Genomic DNA, 18,231 nt, shown 5'->3' on the forward strand with positions numbered 1-18,231 from the left:
CACTACCTATGCTGTTTTCCTAGCAGAATAGGATGTTTTCTGACTTGGTGCTGCTTTTTAATGCTTTTAGCTTCTTTCTTTATCTATCTGTTCCTGGATATCCCCCGGCCGATGCACAACATGGGCGGACATCGTGCCTGCGCGTACACGTACGTACCTTATATCCATACGCTGGGTTCCCTCGGGGAACCGGAATTAAGCCACTGTCAAATGCAGGGATCACCTTGTTTGCCCACGGGCTGGTACCGGGATACTCCCCTCAGTCCAGGCGAGTGGCCTTTTCAAGCCACGCACAGCGCATCGCCTCGAAATCCCACCCTTCGGTGAGTAACAGGGTATCGTCCCGACATCTTAAAAGCCACAAGCGACGTTCCTGGTTTCCCGTAATCATTTACTGCGATCCTCAAAATAACGGAAGCCAACAAATCTGGGATTTCTACGGTTAATGTAACTAACGGGAGGTAGATCTACCGCCACGGAGAGAAAAAGGATTTCTCTCGATCGGAGACAGACGCACCCTGCAGTTAAGACTTTTTTTTAATTAATTTTTTTCCCTCTTTTCTCTGCGGCCTGTTCCTGCTCCTCTCTTGCTCCGGACTTGAGCCCCGGCAATCGGCCTACGAGGAAAGCGCTGTGTTGCCTCTCCTTTCACACACGCACCTCACGCTGACTACAAGCGAGCGAAGGCCGCTGAGCCAAGGAACATGCAATATTTAGCGAGGTCCATCTGTCCAAAGGAAGCTGCTCTTACACCTGTTTTATTATCTCCTAATTAATTATGTATCATCGCTCGTTAACAGGTTGTCACTGAGGTGGATGTACCCACTTAGCTTAATAAAACTGGGCAAGGGTGACTGGCGGTCGCAAAGGCGTTCTTTGGGAACAATGCTCTGCGGATGCTCCTTTTTGGCACACGCAGGTGCCCGGTAGCACCGGGGGCAGGACAGCCTGTGCGGCAGCTACTGATCTGCTCGCGGCCTCCTTCTGCACGTTTTTCCAAATTCTTCGCCCTCCTTTGGAGATCACTAGGAGTGTGAAGGGTTGCCACGCGTTGAGATTCTGCACTACTCGCTCAGGCTCTGGTTTGCGGCAGTTCCTCACTATTTCCACCCTAACAGAGCTATCGGGGTCCTACGGGTCAGGGTCATCACCCATCTGCCCGTTAAAAGCACCATTACCGTCGTTACCCAGACCCTCCCGGTCTACAGACCCAGACAAGCTGCTCCTGGCTGCCGGCTGTGCCGTGTGGTCCCCGAGTGTCTGTCTTTGAACACACAAGCATTTAAGTGGCCCTTCCACCACGGCTCTCTAAAGCAGGTTTCTTGAGCAGCTCCTGTCCCCCCGTTTGCACAGGAGCCCCTAGAGCCGACACGGAGGGCTCTCTGGCAGGAGGGGGCTGTTACAGACCCTTTCTGAACAGCACGGCTTGCCCTGGGCGCGCGCATTCCCTCCCCTCGCACCCACGTACTCACCAGCACCGCAACGTCGTCCCCACCTCCACCGTTGCTGGGTGCAGCGCCAAGGACCGGGGTGCCAGCGAGCCAGGTCCCCCCGACTTCTCTGAGGAGGAGACAAGGAAATGCAGCTTGGACAGGCCTTTCGCTGCCTTTATAAGTTGTCAGCAGTTGCAGGTGTCCCTTCACCTCCAAATCCTGCTGTCTTCAGCTCCCACGTCTCCCGTCTTCCCTCCTTCGGATACCTGAAAGCGATGTCAGGGCCTGTTCTCTGCCGGGTGAGCAGGAAAGCAGCGGTGGGTGCTGGCCCTCCTGCCCATCAGGCACAGGGTCTGCTCCCACCGGCCGCTGCCGTCAGCATCGTCCTTACCCGTACAGGCCATGCTCAGCCTTGTCACCCATGGTCCCTCGCGCGCACACACACACACACACACACACGCGCGCGCGCGCGCCTTCACTGTCCTTCGGCCAAGCTGCCCCCATTACACGTCCCTGCACGCCCCTGGGCTGCTCCCAGCTCCCATCCTGATCCAGGAATACACGGCACCAGGGGCATCTGTCCCTGCGCTGGCAGGGAACGCGCTGCAGGACGCCGGCACTGATGGGGCTGCAACTCCCAGGGACCTCATCAGCAGAGAGCAAAACACGATGGGTATCTTCCAAAGCATCACATGCTTTTAAAACATACCATTTTAGGCAAGAGACCAGCACTGGCAAATTTTTAGTTTTATTAAAAAAATTCTAGCAGCAAAACCTGTAACAATTCAAAAAAAAAAAAAAAAGTAAGACCAACCCCCCCAAAAGAACATGACATAGAGAGAAAGAGATGGAGATGGAGAGAGACAGGCTTGGGGTTTTCTCCACCATTCACTCAAGTTCCTTATAGCGGGCAAACATGACTCTCCTGACGGCGTCGCGGTAGGTCTCGTTGGATTGCCTCTTGCTGGGCTTCCCTTGGGCCCCCAGGCCAGGGCCCTTCTTCCGATTTTCTGCCTGAAAAGAGACACACCTTATGTTAGTGATTTCTCCTCTTCGCTGGCTGCCTGTAAAGAAAAAGCTTTCCCTAGGCTGCTTCAGGACAGCTGACTGCTCCCATGTGGGTCCGGGAGAGGAGGAACAGCAAGTGCAAAGTGTTCCTCCAAAAGCTGTTCAGGAGAAACTATTGGCCCTTTGTGGGCAACAAAAACACAGCTAGCAAATGCCCAGCGAGAATCAAACCACAGGGATCAGCTGCGGAGACCAAGAACAGCACACGGCGGGGCGGGAGCGGGCAGCCAGAGCGGGCAGCGCCGGCAGACGAGAGGCAGCCGTGTGCGAGCGAGGGTCGAAACAGAGCAAAGGAAAGAGCCGGCAAGAGCCCTGGGCTCCCAGGGAGCCGTTTGCAGTTAGTCTGCACTTGCACAAGCTCAGCTGTTCTCTCCTCTAATAGAGTTCCCATGGGCTCTGGTAGCTCACTTTCAATTTCAATCAGTTTTTAATGACTGACTTCTGCAGCCAGTGTCTGAATTATTCAGTAATACCTGCCTAGATTGAGCCCAGGAGAGCAGGCCCAAGGCTGAAAGTTTCTCTTGCTTTTAAGTCCGACTTATCTGAATACCAGAGATGTCATTAGGCCGAGGGATCGAAGTCCTGTGGGGCTGAAGTGGGCACATGGCAATGCTCAGCATGACTCAGAGGTGAAAAGAAAGCACATCTCTGGGGCTCTTCTGAGAGGCCTTTATAGGAACTGGAGGAGGGCTGTGCTTTGCAGTCAGCTCCCCCAGCTGGTGCAGGGAGCCATGATCGGAGGTCGGACCTCCCAGAGCGCGTCGCTGGAGCTGGCTCTGCGACAAAGCCCGTTTTATGGCCACAGGAAACCCTCCGTGAGGACTGAGCAACAGCTGGGGATGGTTCCTGCTGTCTGCTCCGAAGAGGAAATCTTGCCTCGTGTGTGTGGGCTCAAGCAAACACACGTCACGAAGCCTCAAATATTTGCCTCTAATGATATACTCGACTGGAAGCTGAATGTCGCAACGTGAGCTGCGCTGCAAGTTGCCTGCCACTCGGTGAAGCACTGACGCCACGGCCGCGAGCGCCAGCAGCCGCAAGGGCATGGTGCTGCTCACGTGCCCCCGTGCACTGCAAGGGAGAGCCATCCCTGCCCCAAGCTGTGTGTCAGATAAACCCTCTGCAGCAAATTAAGGTCCCCTGAGAGCCCAGCTTGTCCATCCCTGAAGCCCTTTGCTGATGAGGACTCTGCTCCTCATCAGACACGTACCCTGCTGTTACCTTGCGAAGTCCAGAGTCCAGAACAGCAGTGAGAGCTGCACAAGCGCTAAGCAGAGTAGACAAATAGTATCACATGCCCCGTGGCTTCGGCTATGCTCGCACCTCCCCGGAGGAGGTTCACCTTTTCCCCCAGCTTAGGCGGCTGCAGAGCACTGAGCCAGTGACCTGCTCAAACCCCAGCCTGACTTTGGGCAGGTATTAATCAGACGCTCAGACCCTCCCTGCTCACTGCTACTCTATTTTCAACACCTCCAGATCCATATAAATTCTAACCTTTTTCTACTGCCAACATACTTGCGGCCCCTCCCAGCCTGCAAATACTATTCCATCAAGTAGGTGCCGGGTCTTGCAGCCTGACTCTTGTTCTGGCTGGGAACTCCCTCCAGCTGTCTTGGGAGACATTACCTGCCGCAGGACAGTGATGTGTTTTGGAAGGAAGGGGAGACTCACCTCCACTGGTGATGTGCCCTGCTGGTTGTGGCCGAAGCCCTTCTTCCACCCCGTGGACTGCAACACTCGATTCCCTTTGTTGTTACTATCAATCCTTGGGTCACAGTCACTGCAAAAGAGGCAGAATAAATCTTCCGGTCTTGCAATGCTTCAGACACATGCCAGGGATTTTTAGCTCTGCGAACAGCACCTTCATTGACATTCCAACTTCTCCTGAGGGATACCCAGGTTGCTTGCAAGAAGCACATTGCTCAAGGAAACCAACACGGTGGATTCTGTGGGCCGGGCTCAAACACCTCTGACTGCATAACTTCTTGTCCCACCTCAGGGGAAAATAAACCAGGGCACAGGAGATGAGCTCACGCTCCAAAATATTCATGGTACAAACAAGCCAGAGGTGTTCTGTGCTTGGCCTTCCTTAATCCAAATTTCAGCAATAGCAAGAAAATGAAGTCTAATCCCTGCTGCTTTAGTTATTAAAGTTAGATCTTTTCTCCCAGTGCTGTGGTCACTGAGCTCAATAGATGCAGTGTTGACTTGGACACCTTTTCTCCCACCTGGTCATTACTCATCCAAGACTATCAACCAAAACCTATAGTTTTGAAAACTGGTTAGGACAAACCTGGTTAGGCAAGTTCTACTTTCTGGCTGCTGCTCACACTGCACACAAACTGCTTTAGTTTATCCACAGCTATTCCAGGAAAACAGAGGGAAGAGAAAATGTGGATTTTTAAACTGCAAGACACAGAGGAAAGGTCTCCTTCTGAGGTGCTGTACCAGAAGGGAACAGGCACATAACTAGCTCTGTCTTCAACACATGCCCAGCAGTTCCTCAGCCCACTGGAACATGCGAGCTCACAGCAGGCAGGCCTTCTGAGAGCTCCGCACAGCACGCACTTTCTTCCTCCACCTACTCCGAAGGAGATGGAAACAGCTCCTAGTGTTCCTCTGAGTCAGTGGAACGGATGAAACACAGCTTTGCTCTTTCTTTCAATGGCTAAATGCCAGGACAGGAGGACAGCAAGTGCCATAGGATGAGGTGGATGGGAACAGGCTGCATTCTGCTCCCTGCGCCTGGCCAGGCGCACTCAACGCCCTCCCATCTCACCCATCCAGCACCAGGCAGCTTGTTTCTGCTTTCCCCTAAACCCTTGTTTCCAGCCCTGCACCCCTGGCCTCCTCCTGCCCTCTCCGAGACTCCCTGCAGCACAACAGGCTCATGCTTTGGGGAATTCTACCCACAAGAATCCCAGTCGGTCTGGCTGTCACTCTCGCAGATCTACCTTGCTGGCTGATTCCCGGCCTTGGCGTGCCAGCAGCACACATGCCATCCCAGCATCAGCAGCCCCAAAGAGGTCGAACCAAGAGCAGTCATTACCTTTCTGAGTCCCGGTCATATCTGAGTCGTTTCCTCTCCGGTGAATCCATCTGCTGGAATTTCTCTCTCCGGTCATTTCCTTTGTCTTTATATCTCCCCTTCAGAACAGAAAGAACACAGTAAGTACGGGAGCTATGAAGGATTCAACACTCCACGGGAGAAGGCTTTGCTCATCCTCAGCTGGTTAGAAATCTGTCCTGGGAACCCACAAACACTGAATGCTTCTAGGACCCACAATTCACTTTCCTGATGGCATCTCTTGGGCTGCCCCAGACCTGTGGTTGCAGCTTTCCAGCTACAGCACCAGGAGCAGCTCTGCTACCTTCCAAACAACAGACAGTTACAGTTCGCTGGCCAGGGAGCAGCATAGACCGCATCAATTTTAGACGCAAATTTGGGTCCCACTTAGCCCCGAGCCCAAGGCTGGCTGGAAGGACAACAGAACCACACTCAGACCCTTCTGGGAGGAGCGAGACCTGCTCTTAGAAGTCACAGCACTATCGACAGGTCCAAACGCAAAGCGTGTCCACCATTCAGTCTAAGACTCTTTGGGAGGCATTCAATGCCCACGCTGCAGATACAGGTGCATAAGTCCTCCGTAAGTCCTCCACTGGTCTGCCTGGGACCAACATCCCCCTAGTGCAGAACCACAAACAGAAGTCTGCCCACCACCGCAGACGCACCTCACGCTCTCTCTTCTCCAAATACGCCAGTTCCTGCTCAGATCTTTTGATCTTCATGTGTATCTCCAGGTTTTGCTGGAAGGAGGAAAACAGAAGCCAGTGTCAGCAGAGGACACAGGCTGTCAGGGTCATTTGCTCCACCTGCAAGGAGTACAGGTAAAGCAGCATGCTCTTGCACCTGCACTATACCAAGTGCAGCAGCTTCTCTTGCAGCCCAGACTACCTGCTCCCCCCCAGAGGCCAGGAGCCCTTCCTCTCCACAGTAAGGAAAGCAACCAGTCCTGTTTTAACCTGCGTGCAGCTTGGTCCTCCTAGAAGCAAGAGCTCAAAGGCAGCGCAGAACATGGCGAGGCACGTGCTAAGTTCTTACTGCTATCACACTCATGTGTGCTAGCATCCCACTCTCCCCAAGCCTTAGCTATCTCCCTACAGCTTAAAAAGTCACACCTTGATGTTATAGCACTCCTGTGGCAGGAAAAGCAGCTCACGCAATGCTTTGACGGGAACTTTGCCTGCTACTGTGTCAAATTCAGCACAGCTCTTCCCACCTAACTGTTGCATTTTTCCCTGCAGATCACAAAGCTGTTGAGCCAAAGGCAGCTTGCAGCACACACGCAGCGCCCCAGCCACCAGCTCCCCCATACCTTGTGCAGGTTGGAAAGCTGCTGGTGCTTGATGAGCACCTCCTTGTTGGGAAACTGCCTCCTGCACAGCAAGCAGGCCAGCTTGTTCCAGTCGGTCAGCTTGTCGTCGCTGGCCTTGGCCTTTCTCAGCTGCTCCTCGCGTTGTGCCGGTGGGTGGGGAGGCGGCAGCCACTGAGCCTGTGACTGCTCCTCCTCTTCCTCCTCCTCTTCATTGTCGCTGTCTCCTCCATACTCTCCCAGAAGTCCTATCAGAGGGTTCACCACCTTGGGCTGAGGGAAGAGGCAGAAAAGTGTGACAATTTGTAGCACCAAGCCTGCCCTGCCATGCGGGGCTCTGCTTCCCCAACCAATCTCCCCATGACTTCTGCCTCCGTTCCAGCCCAAGAGCCAGAGAGCAGATACCCAGCAGCTGCGGCAGGGAATGGAAAGAAGCTGGCTGGCCAGCATTCGAACACCACAGGGTGCCCTTCTGTTCTCTATACAGGCTGTGCTTTGCTACCAGGCTTTCGCACCCCGCCACACACCTAAGCACAAGCAGCTGACCAAAGCAGCGGCTATTTGGCAGGGAGTTGCTGTCAGTCACTTCCTCTAACAACGGAGATCAGTGAGGTTTGGCCTTCCTCAGTCCAGAGGCAGCTGGAAGAGTTTTCTGCCTGAGGACTGCTTGAGCGAGGAGACCCTGCTTAAATGCAGGTATTAAATTTCCCCGTGCTAGAAGCCCACAAATAAGCTCACAGTTACAAACCAAACTGCCTTCACCACTCCATCCCCAGTGCTCCCTCCTCTGGCATGAGAAGCTGGCACCTCTGTCACTCAAGGTCACGGCCAGGCTTTGGTGAGCCTCGCTAGTCCTGTACCCCGGCTCAAACAAGGCACAAACCACTCCCATGGAGCCACTTACCGGGGCTGCACTCTCGTCCTTTTTCACGGAGGGAGGTAATGGTTTTTTAAAGACGTCTTCTGCAGAGAACTTCTCCTCTCCAGTCTCATTCTGAAACAGCCAAGATCAGGTGTTAAGACTGCCATAGCATGGACTCGGTGCAGGCAATAGCTAAGCACCCACTTAAACAGGCCTCCAAGAAAACCAGGCAGTTGGCAGAAATGAGGTGGTGGTTTTGGTGGGAGACATTCCCATTCTGGGGAATCCAAACACCGGTTTTCTCTGCCGTGTCTGTGGCACAACATATGGGCAGGCTCAACCAGCCTGGTGGTGTTTTCAGGATTCTCCTTATACGGGACAGAGAACACCAAAGACTCCACTGCAACAGGATGAGCCTGCGACGCTCACTTGTATGCTCGGCAGCACAAAGAGTAGGGGTAAAGCTTGACATTTATGTGCTTTATAGAGAACTGGTCTGAAGCCCTGGACGTGCTCTAGTTTAGCGGTTCATTAGCTACTCATACTTGACTGGGGAAGACAAGTGCTATGCAACATCTTACCAGGCCTGCACTCTCATCCTTTTTCACAGAGGGAGGCAATGGCTTTTTGAAGACGTCTTCTGCAAAGAACCTCTCCTCTCCAGGCTCATTCTGAAAAACCCAAGATTGGGCATTAGGCCATCAGCAGCACAGACTTCAGCACACAGAGCAGCCAGGAAGCCACTTCTGAGCACCCATGGAAACCAGGCAGCTGGGAAAAATGATGGGATTTCTACTGCAGGTACTTTCACCCTCCATTCTGACAAGACCATGTTTCTCCTAGGTCAGTGCCCTTGAAAGCAGGCATCCTCCATACCAGACAAGACTCCTGGGCTGGCTTGGTACCAACCTCAGAGACAATTACACCCTTCGGGTCCCAACTGCCCAGGACTGGTCATGCCACAGAACATATCCAGACCAACAGGCAAGGAGGAAAACCAAGTTTCTGCATTCATGGCTACATCACTTCTACCAACTCTCCTGGCATTCGTCAGGCCCAGTCACTATCACAGCACTGGGCTGTGCTCAAACACCCATGCTCAAACGTCACTTTGGGCAGCTACTCCCAACCAGCAGCTCCCCACGCTGGGGAGACAGCGCTTGCTCACTGGGAGCAGCACTGAAGGGCACTGCCGCCGGGCTGGGCCTCTGGGAGGGACCATATAGGACATATCTGTGTTCAATCTCAGTTCACCTTTGCAGTCCATCTGCACCGCCTGTCTCATCTTTTTGCCTGTCCATGATGTTTGGAGGGGGAAGGAACTGCAGTTAGGGGAGAGCTGAGTCTGTTATTATCTGACTTGGTATGTTTAAACATCTCTGCTATTTCTTTGTCGGCTCTGTTACAATAGCTGGGTGCTTTCAGCAGTGTGAGTGAAATGCATGTCTCGGTTAACCTGGATGTTTCTGAATCCTTTGGTGTAAGGAAGGGATGAGAAGCCCAGACTTAATGTCACAAGAGAAAAATTTCAGGAACTTACTCCCACCTGGCCGGACAACAACCATGTTCCTGACCTGCTGCTTATCCCACGTATTTCATCGTTTTCTCTCGCTTTCCCTCCCTTTTCGAATCCTCTATAAATTACTCTCTATTTTCTAACCTCTCTTACCTCAGCCTCTTGGCCTCAGATCTGTCATCATTCTGATGCCTGGAGGGATTTACCTTAGCAGAAGTATTTTTCCCTTTCTCCTTTTTGTCCCTATTGTCCCTGCTGTGTGGTTCCTTCCTTTCATTTGTCCGTTCTTGGCTCCCATGCCGCCGCCTTCTGCTCTCTGTAGGTGATGAGCAGGCTTCTCGGTCTATTGTGACTTCTCTCTGGAAGAGGCATTTGGAACAGACTTAGCCAAACCCCTGCAATCTTCTTATTGGGCTTATTGTCCTTACTGGGCTGGCAAGACCAGCACAGTAAGAAGGGACTGCAGAGCCTCAGACAGCTGAGGGCAAAGGCTTCAGAAGTTTGCCGGGGCAGAAGAGACTCTACCACAGCCAGGTCGTCAGAGGACCACCCTGCTCGCCCAGAACATGGACGTCTCCAGTATCACAAAAACAAGATGATAGTGCCAGAGAACCTCTGCTGATGGCTCTTTTTTGGCATCCTTGTAACTATTGCTGGCTGGAGTTGCGGAGCAAAGAGACCACATATGTAAACAGAGCTCTGCTGTCCATCTTGCAATACAGAGTGTCACATATCACATGTCTTCAGTAAAATCTAGCATGGATGTTCTGCCCATAAGTCTACTCAATGAAGAGAAGGCCAAAAACCCTCCACAGGCAGGGCTTCAGAGGCCAAAGAGGCAGCTACAGGAACTGGTTCAACACACAGCTAATGGGTTCCTAGCCTCTCGTTAAGTGGATATTTTGGAACATGTATCCCTTTTATACAGGTCAGGGGACTGAGTGAGAGAAGCAAAGCTGCCTCTATGCTGTCCTATGCTAGCCTCTCTTCAGGATCTAGCTGCAAAATCTCTCCAGAGAAGGGCAGTTTGTAAGAACATACCGTGTGTAAAGCTTCCTTCCCACGCACTCACCTGAGTTCTGGGGTCATAGTATGTCCCAGCTATGGGATCGTAGTAATTCCCAGTTTCAGGATCATAAATGTATGTGGACACATCTGATGGAGCTGAACAGAGAGACAAGAGTTAGCACCACAATGTTCCAAAGGCAGAACACGCCTTTTACAAAGACAAAAAGCATGAGCAAATATTACACTGGTAAAAGGATGAAGAATGGGAAAGAATTTTTCCCTCCTGGCAGGAGAGGTATCAGTGTCCTCACATCACTCGACCTACATCTTCTTTTCTTTAAGGAGTCGGAAGGGAGATAGGTTTTCACAATTCTTCTGTTTTAGGACTCTGGCAAAACTTCCACATCAAAACACACTTACAGGCGCTGTGCTGAGATCACCAGACCACAACAGTGATATGAAATTCAGTAATTTCCCTAAGAATGAGGTAATGAGTACCAGGCTCTGTGTCCACCCACCCCTGTGAACAAGGAAGATCTGTGCTCTTTCAAACAGTTTCCTGTTTAAAACGATGACACTCTCCCATCCCTTCCGCTCGTGGGTGCATGAAAGCTCCGGACAAGAAAGGGGAGCAAACTGTTTCTACAGGAAAAGCCAAAGGCCTTAAGGGTAGGCCCATAATGTGAGGAATGTTTCTCATTTCCAAAGTGGTGTTAGAGCTCAGCAATACTACATGTAAGTCAGTAAAACAATTGGGAGTGTTCTTCCAGCTACTGGCACTGCTGCCTAAAGTATATTTTCTTCTGTCTCATCTAGTAACTGCCAGGTTGATTTTATCCCATCAGCTTACCACAACAAGGAAAAGCATGCAGCAAGTTTCCTTTATCTGCATGTAGTTTTGCACAGCAAGACTAGAGAAACACACCATCAGATAGGAAAATGTGACTAAACAAAGTTGGCAAAGGAACTCAGAAGTGGGTGTAGTAAACAAACCTACTCTTAGCCTTTAAAAATATTTTTGGGCTGATTTCTACATGTCAGTGCCCTTTTAAGGAAGAAAAGTCTCCACAGTAGGAGTGAGGCAGAGCTTAACTTACACTGTGCTCTGGTGCGTCTCTGTGATTCGCCGCTCCTCCTGTCTCTCATACCCCTTCTGCCCTGGAGTAAGTGAACAACACAAACAGATCAGACTCTTTGACAAATGTCATATTGCTTCTCCTCCCTCTCACAGGCCCAAAGGTCAGGAAAACAGCTCATTTATCTACCCTAAATAGAGCACAAGCAGACAGCTTTTCGTCTACACAGCAATGGATGGTGTTGCAAAGCACAAGACCTCTGCAGCATTCATGAATCTTTAAAGGAGGTGCTCATGGCAATCCGTATCAAAGCCTCCAACCCATTCAGTATGGGAAGAGTCCTCTAGTCTAGTAACAAGCACTAGAGAAGAGATATTCACTCCGGGAACTGAGATCAGTCATCAGTTAAGTCATTCTATAAGTGTGGTATAGGGTAATCCAGCCCTGAACTCCCTCAAGCAGCATCTGCACTTTGACTCGTACTTCTACGCCCATTAGAAACACAGTGTTAGGGGCAAAGTAGCAGCGAAGAGCACACTTGAGCGTTATCAACCCATCTTCAAACATGCTGAACTTTCAGCAGCCCAAAGGGAAAAAGCCTAACAAAGTCAGGCCTATAACCCCCAGTTCTTCCTTCCCTTTCTGGCAACCTGCAGGGCAGCTGTGCAGACCTACCGGGCCGTAGTAGGAATTATCGCCGTGCTCCCCATAGTCATTCCTGTTGAGATAAAGGTTATACGTTAATGTCAATTTGGCTTTACATTAACCTCAGGATACTCAAAATGAGCAGCAGGACCAATAAAGGCAGGAAGACCATCTTCGCTGGCCACATGTTGGATTGTGTCCATCCCAGGGGAGAAAGACTTTCCAGATCATTGTCTCCACAAGAGTGATGACCACACTTTCTGCTGTGTCAGTAAAGATGAATCTCTTCAACTGTTTTTTTAAAACGCTGAACCCATAAATTCTCTCACGGTGGGATTTGATAGCTGGACAACAACAAGGGGCCATTCAATATGATGATTAATCCCATACTGCTCAATCACTGAAGCTTCTTCTAGCTCCAATGCCTTCCCTTCTCCAACACGTTTGTAGGTTGTAGGAACATTTGTGCTAATTCACGTGCCAACCTTTAAGCATCTGGTCTGACAACACAGCTCTAGCCTCACAGCACATCACACAAAGGACAACCTTACTGCCTCATCTGTCTATACCTTCTCCTCCCTGTAGCGAGATTCACTTCCACTGTACGTCCATCAATGCAGATTGGGGGATCCAGATTCTGCAGTATCTTTAGCAACCTCAATGCCTCCTGTAAAAAGAAAGGAGAATTTCACACCCATGAGAAGGAAACACAAACCCATTTCCCAGATCCAGCCTGCCTGAAAGGAAGGCTTTGTGCTTACACAATGACCATAGTAGGACAGGAAACACAACACTTTTGTCTAAATCTTAGTGTCTAAATATTATTTAGGATGCGACAAAAAGGATAAATGCATTGTTAGGTTCTCTGCTCGTCCTATGACCATTTTCAGCAGCCAGCTAGGGACTATATTCTCCTAGGGCTGCTAGACAATGCAGCACCATGGCTGCTGTTGCCCCAAATTGTTTTGCTGAGCACCCTCTGGACCAATGCCAAAGCACAGCTATGGAGTCTGGGAGTCACCCAGAACCAGAAAATGTGAACCCTCCAATGTGGGACTGTCTGTTAATTAAGATTCTCGCCTTCTGCAGAGGGAAACCATTGAATTCAAGCTCCCTGCAAACAAAGTATCTGTGCAAGAGGTGTTCAAATTTAGGAGGGTCTCAAAGAGATGTACTGAGGCAAGAAACTCACTCAGCATCACAGCTTGTGAAAATAGACAATCTTTGGCTCCTGAAGCCAGAGGGCAACAACTGTATCCAATATTCCCTCTACCTAGCCAGACAAGCAGAAGAGAGGACTCACTCCAGGACAGCTATTGCCTATATTTATGTGGTTTCTCTACTTCTATGGACTATAGATGCCAACAGGAGGAGCATGTGAAAGCAGGATACTACTTACAGCATGGGAATCCAGTTCAATGAAGCCATAGGTCTGCCCCATCCGTCCAGCCTTGTTCTTCATGATGCGCACGCTGGATGTGGAGAGACGCACATATGGGGCGAGGAGCCCCACAATCACTTCTGGTGGGGTGAATCGAGTAATACGCTTCAGCATAATTGCTGTGAAGCACAATGAGGGAGGTGGCCAGGAAAGAAAAAGTAGTAAAAAAAGGTAATTCAGATCTAAGTTTATTGTGACAGCACACGTAAAACTAAACCCACTCAAAGCAACAGCATGGCTTCTTGCAGTTGAGACTGGAAGCCATCACTTTTCTCCTCTTCACTTTGCAGGATGCTCAGAGTACCACCTCCAATTGCTAACCTTTTCTTCCCAGAAAAGAGCGCAGAAAGTAGGCCCCTCCTCAGAGGAACTCAGCCCAGGGAAACTTTTGGCCAAAAGGACTTCTGCTGCTGTGCTAAGTTAACTGTAACATCCTGAAGCCAGCTTGCCCTGAATTAATTTTCCTAAAGGCAATTTGCCAGCACCTTTGGAGCTGGACAGCCCACCATTATTTGATGCCTTGATTTGCACAACATGGAAACAGCCTCCAGAGGTTTTAGTGAAATGCTGCCCTTTCTGCAGATGGCCTCATGGAATGCAAGCAAGATTAATCCAAAATTGGGCCCTGTGCCACTCACTTCTGCTTCCTCCACCATCCTGTGGTGTGCCTTCCTCTGCTTCTCTCTGAGAAGGCAGCTCCTGGTGCCGGTCCATGTCCCTTCTCTTCTCCTGTGAGGGCCGCCGCTCTCTCCCATCATCTCTCTTCCTTGGCTCCTGTTCCTGAGGCTGACACTCCTGCTGTGTAGCAGGAACTGAGGCCTGGAGGGGCTGCTTTGGAGATCCTGGTTGTCCTGATAACTCTTGCTCAGGTTTTTCAAGCTTTGTCTCTGCTATTAAGAGAGGAGAAATGGACTGGTTCCAGATACAGTGTTTCAGCATGTATTTTTCTTCTGCTATTTTCTGGCCACTGCAGCAGCACCCCTTATAAAAGGCTAACCTGTTCCGCCCTTCGCATATCCCGTGTCTTAACACTCTGCAGACAGACACAAGGTGTGTAAAGGACAAGCTAGATACTGCTCATCCTTCCACTGCTTTGTTTCATGCTGGGCTCCTGGTTGACCTTCTCCTGTCAGAGACGAGAGGCTTTTTGGCCTCCTTTTAGGATTGGCTCTTGCCTGGGCAAATGTGAATCAGGGACAGGTTTGGATATGTTCCTTCCATGTCCAGGCCACCCTACATGGCAGTGGTATCCTTACTATGCCGGACGTATTCTTGAACACCCATAGCAGTGTTCAACTATCAACTAGCGGAGCAATATCAACTACTAACTGTCACCCTATCTCTGTGCTAGAGGAAAATGGGTGCAGACCCCTATGGTCAATAAGTGAAAGGCATCATAACACAATCACTGATTTTTACCGGGTGCCTACTTACCAAAGATGAGGCAGATATTATGTGGTAACGCCCTGCCCCCCAACCTAGCTATGCAATAAAGAGCTCAACCCCATCCAGTTTCGGTGCTTGAAGGCCTCTGAAGCATCTGGCTTCACTTCAAAAGAGAACCCTACCTGAGCTTCTAAACCTGTTGGAAAGGGAAGCCAAAGCTGTGGGGCTGCAAGGTCAGACACCACCAGCCCTGAGAGTGCAAGACCTGGCACAGCAAAGCTTCGCTCTTTAATGTCCCCCAGAGCACCTCCCCGCTCTTGTCTGTTTGGGCAGTGGGCAGCATGGCAGAGCAGAGGACCATTTTGCACATAAATGTTGGGAAAGCCGCACACCGACTTGCTTGGCTGACAGCACAGCTCATGTTGGACAGGCCCATATTAATTTGTCCGCAGTTTGCAGCGTGCAGAGCTTTGGCTACACTTTGTGAGCAGAACCTCATGTAAAATTTGCATATGAAACCAGTCTGCACGTGCAGCTGTGAAAACTGCCCGTGCAAATCACACAGACATGAGCACGACCCCAGAGATGGGGAGAGCAATTCTCTTACTGAATTCTTGCTCAGCTGATGCATCCTCTCCCTCAGAACCACCTCTGGACTCTGGGCCTGCTCTGCTCCCTGTAAGAGAGGCATATTAAAATCCATTTCAAGACCATCAGTCACAAAGCACGCAAGAACTCACGCAAAGCTGCAGTAATGCCTATATATGCCTAGAGAGTTGTTTTTGTTTCACCCAGCAATTAAAGGACAGTCATAGGGAGGTTACCTTATTACACACACTCTCACAATCAACAATACCTAGAAACATTCCAGGTCAGGCTGGATGGGGCTCTGAGCAACCTGATCTAGTTGAATGTCCCTGCTCACTGCAGGGGGGTTGGACTAGATGACCTTTAAAGGTCCCTTCCAACCCAAAGACTCTATGATTCTATGAAAACCAGGTCAGTAAGAAGCATGCAGCACAATCTGTCTTCGCAGCATCTTAAAGGCTCTGTTTAATTTGCTCCTCGGCAGTTTTATTACAATCCACAGTTGTGTTGGGCCAGCTACGCGAATTTTGCCTTCATAATGCTGATGGAGGAGCCACAGCACGAGGAAAGCACAATCAGGGAGACAGTGTTTCAATAAATAGAGCTTTGCATCAGCAGTTATTTTAATGCCCTTCTGCCTAGGGTATGCAGGTAAGAAATGCAAAACATCAGAAGTCTGCTCAAAGACACAGAGTTAAAGCTTACAGAGTGCCTGGAATACCTGATCGTCCCAAAGAAATCAGTTCCTCAAGGGAGAGTGTTTTGGCTCTTGTGCCCTCCCACCCCAAAAAGCAGAGGTGCTGCTGGGGTGAGGAGAAGCTCCTGGAGGAGCAGAACTCCTTTCCATGCACTTCTTACAGTCAGCAAGGTGAGTTCAGCAATTCAAATCCTGGATTCACCTCTAATCTGAGAGCCTCAAAAGAATAACACTAAAAACATGCAGCTGCATCTCCCAAGGAAGGTGGGTTGAGGGGAAGCCATCTCGCCTATGGCCAGCAGTACTAGCTCACAGTCCTGGAGGACACACAAACTGTAACTCCATGGATGAAGGACAATGCACAAAGCAATAGGAAGGCAAGGCTTTGTGCAGTAAGACACCTCTCCACCAAGCCTCACAAGAACAGAGAACCTGGTAGCAACGCATCCGCATGTAGCATCTTTAGTGTGGACAGGGAAAAGGGTCTAAATGAAGCAAAACTAATAATCCTCCTACACAGTGCTCAGCTAGTGCACAAAGAGGGGTGCCACAGGGAAGCCAGAAGAGAAACTTACTTGTCAGGGCAGATGAAACTTATCATCAGCCAAGCACAGGGGACCAGATATACTCACCATCTCTTGGGAGCTTGCAATAGGAGCAGGAAGATCTGTAGCCCACAGTACACACCTTACACTGCAATGGAAGACGGACAGCATGAGGGAGTCATGTTTTGAAGGCAGTGGGTACAACCTACTCCAGAAAGCCAGACTCTGCAGTGCTTTCAGAGAGTAACAGCCATGGAAAAGTTACAGTGAGAGTCTGAAAGACAGGATGGGTGATGGCAGCAGGAACCTTGACTGGAACGGGAGGGAAATGCTCACGTGGCTCACAACCGGGATGGCCTTGGGAACAGGATTTTCACATAACTTCTGAGCACAGATTTGTTCACACCATGGAGGTACTTCACTGGTCCTTGAGACAGGACCCTTCTCCCTCTCAAGTGATGCTGGACCAAAAATCTCCACGCTAGGCACCATATGGCTAGCCACCCTGTTGTTTCAAAGGATCCAAAGTTATCTTTCTATTCCCTAACCTCGACTCACTCCTAAAGCAGTTACGAAGTCCTTATCTGAGCTAAACTGTAGATCCTGATGTAATCTGCTGCACAGGGAGAGTCAATGAAGAGGTGTCTGCTAACCGAGAGGTAAAGCTGTACAGCCTCGGATGGTTATCCCACCCAGAACCACCGTGGAAAGAGCCAAGTGCCCCGTCTTCATAGCTCTCTCTGAACACAGCATTCCTAACTTCCTCTTCAAGCTCTTTGTAAATGCATTGCTTCCCTTTCATACTATTTTTTCCCTCTAATTGAAGCCCTGCAAATGCTCTGGGGCACAAGGGAGCTCTTTCAGGCCATGCTTACACACAGCAACAGTAGGGACATACACTCCAGCTATTTCTCTTTGCACTGAGAGCTGTTGTGAAACCACCACCTGAAACTTCTGTCTCTACTTGATCTCCGGAGCATTGCAAGCACAGGCAAGGTACCGAGCAACAACTCTGCTGGCAGTCAGCGCACCCAATTAGCCTGGATGAGGGTCTTTGTAGCCCAGTGTGATCCAATGGTCAAGGTGGGAGTCTAACTAGAACTGATCCCTTCCTGCCCTGCCGCAACCTCTTGGTCTGCAGTCAGTGGGAATGCAGGCAACAGCCCTGCCCTTTGCTCTAGCACTCCTCCCCAGCCTACTGCAGCCAAAAGTGCTTTCCTAAACGTGAGAAAGGCATGGGAACAAAACTGACCCTCGGGCAACTGTGCCTCCCCAGAAATGGGCCAGTTCCTGTCTGTGCTATTTGCTCTCTGGACTTGGACTCACTTCCACACTTCCTTCCCTGCTGCACTTACCACACTCAAACCTAGATCACAGGTTCCTGCGTGAGACAGAGGGGTAGTGTGCACTGCTACACTGGTGAAAACTCTGGTTACCTGGGCAGTGAAGACACTTGTGGTTACACACATGAACCAGAGTGAAAGCCTGTTCCATTCTGGGTGGCAGAATCACTGTCTCACGTTGGTTTTTGCAGAGAAAGGGTCCATACAGTATTTTCCCCATGTTAAAAGGGAACCACTGCATGGGGACGAA

General features: G+C 50.4%; 1 protein-coding gene across 1 annotated transcript in view; it reads right to left on the minus strand.

The window, feature by feature from the left end:
* Window positions 1-1,709: 1,709 nt before the first annotated feature.
* The window catches only part of RBM6 (RNA binding motif protein 6), a 54,672-nt gene continuing 38,150 nt past the window's right edge, over window positions 1,710-18,231 (minus strand). The window contains exons 7-22 of the mRNA XM_082004511.1: window positions 16,726-16,786; window positions 15,416-15,484; window positions 14,061-14,312; window positions 13,381-13,541; window positions 12,551-12,648; window positions 12,012-12,054; window positions 11,358-11,418; window positions 10,325-10,416; window positions 9,459-9,611; window positions 8,318-8,407; window positions 7,779-7,868; window positions 6,878-7,147; window positions 6,234-6,308; window positions 5,551-5,648; window positions 4,173-4,281; window positions 1,710-2,447 (exon numbers count right to left, since the gene is read on the minus strand). Of these exons, the coding sequence (XP_081860637.1) occupies window positions 2,322-2,447; window positions 4,173-4,281; window positions 5,551-5,648; window positions 6,234-6,308; window positions 6,878-7,147; window positions 7,779-7,868; window positions 8,318-8,407; window positions 9,459-9,611; window positions 10,325-10,416; window positions 11,358-11,418; window positions 12,012-12,054; window positions 12,551-12,648; window positions 13,381-13,541; window positions 14,061-14,312; window positions 15,416-15,484; window positions 16,726-16,786 (1,848 nt within the window). The 3' untranslated portion in view covers window positions 1,710-2,321. The remainder of the gene's footprint in view (window positions 2,448-4,172; window positions 4,282-5,550; window positions 5,649-6,233; window positions 6,309-6,877; window positions 7,148-7,778; window positions 7,869-8,317; window positions 8,408-9,458; window positions 9,612-10,324; window positions 10,417-11,357; window positions 11,419-12,011; window positions 12,055-12,550; window positions 12,649-13,380; window positions 13,542-14,060; window positions 14,313-15,415; window positions 15,485-16,725; window positions 16,787-18,231) is intronic.

The sequence above is a fragment of the Phaethon aethereus genome (assembly GCF_964289735.1).
Source record: "Phaethon aethereus genome assembly, chromosome: 11".
NCBI classification, from domain to species: Eukaryota; Metazoa; Chordata; class Aves; order Phaethontiformes; family Phaethontidae; genus Phaethon; species Phaethon aethereus.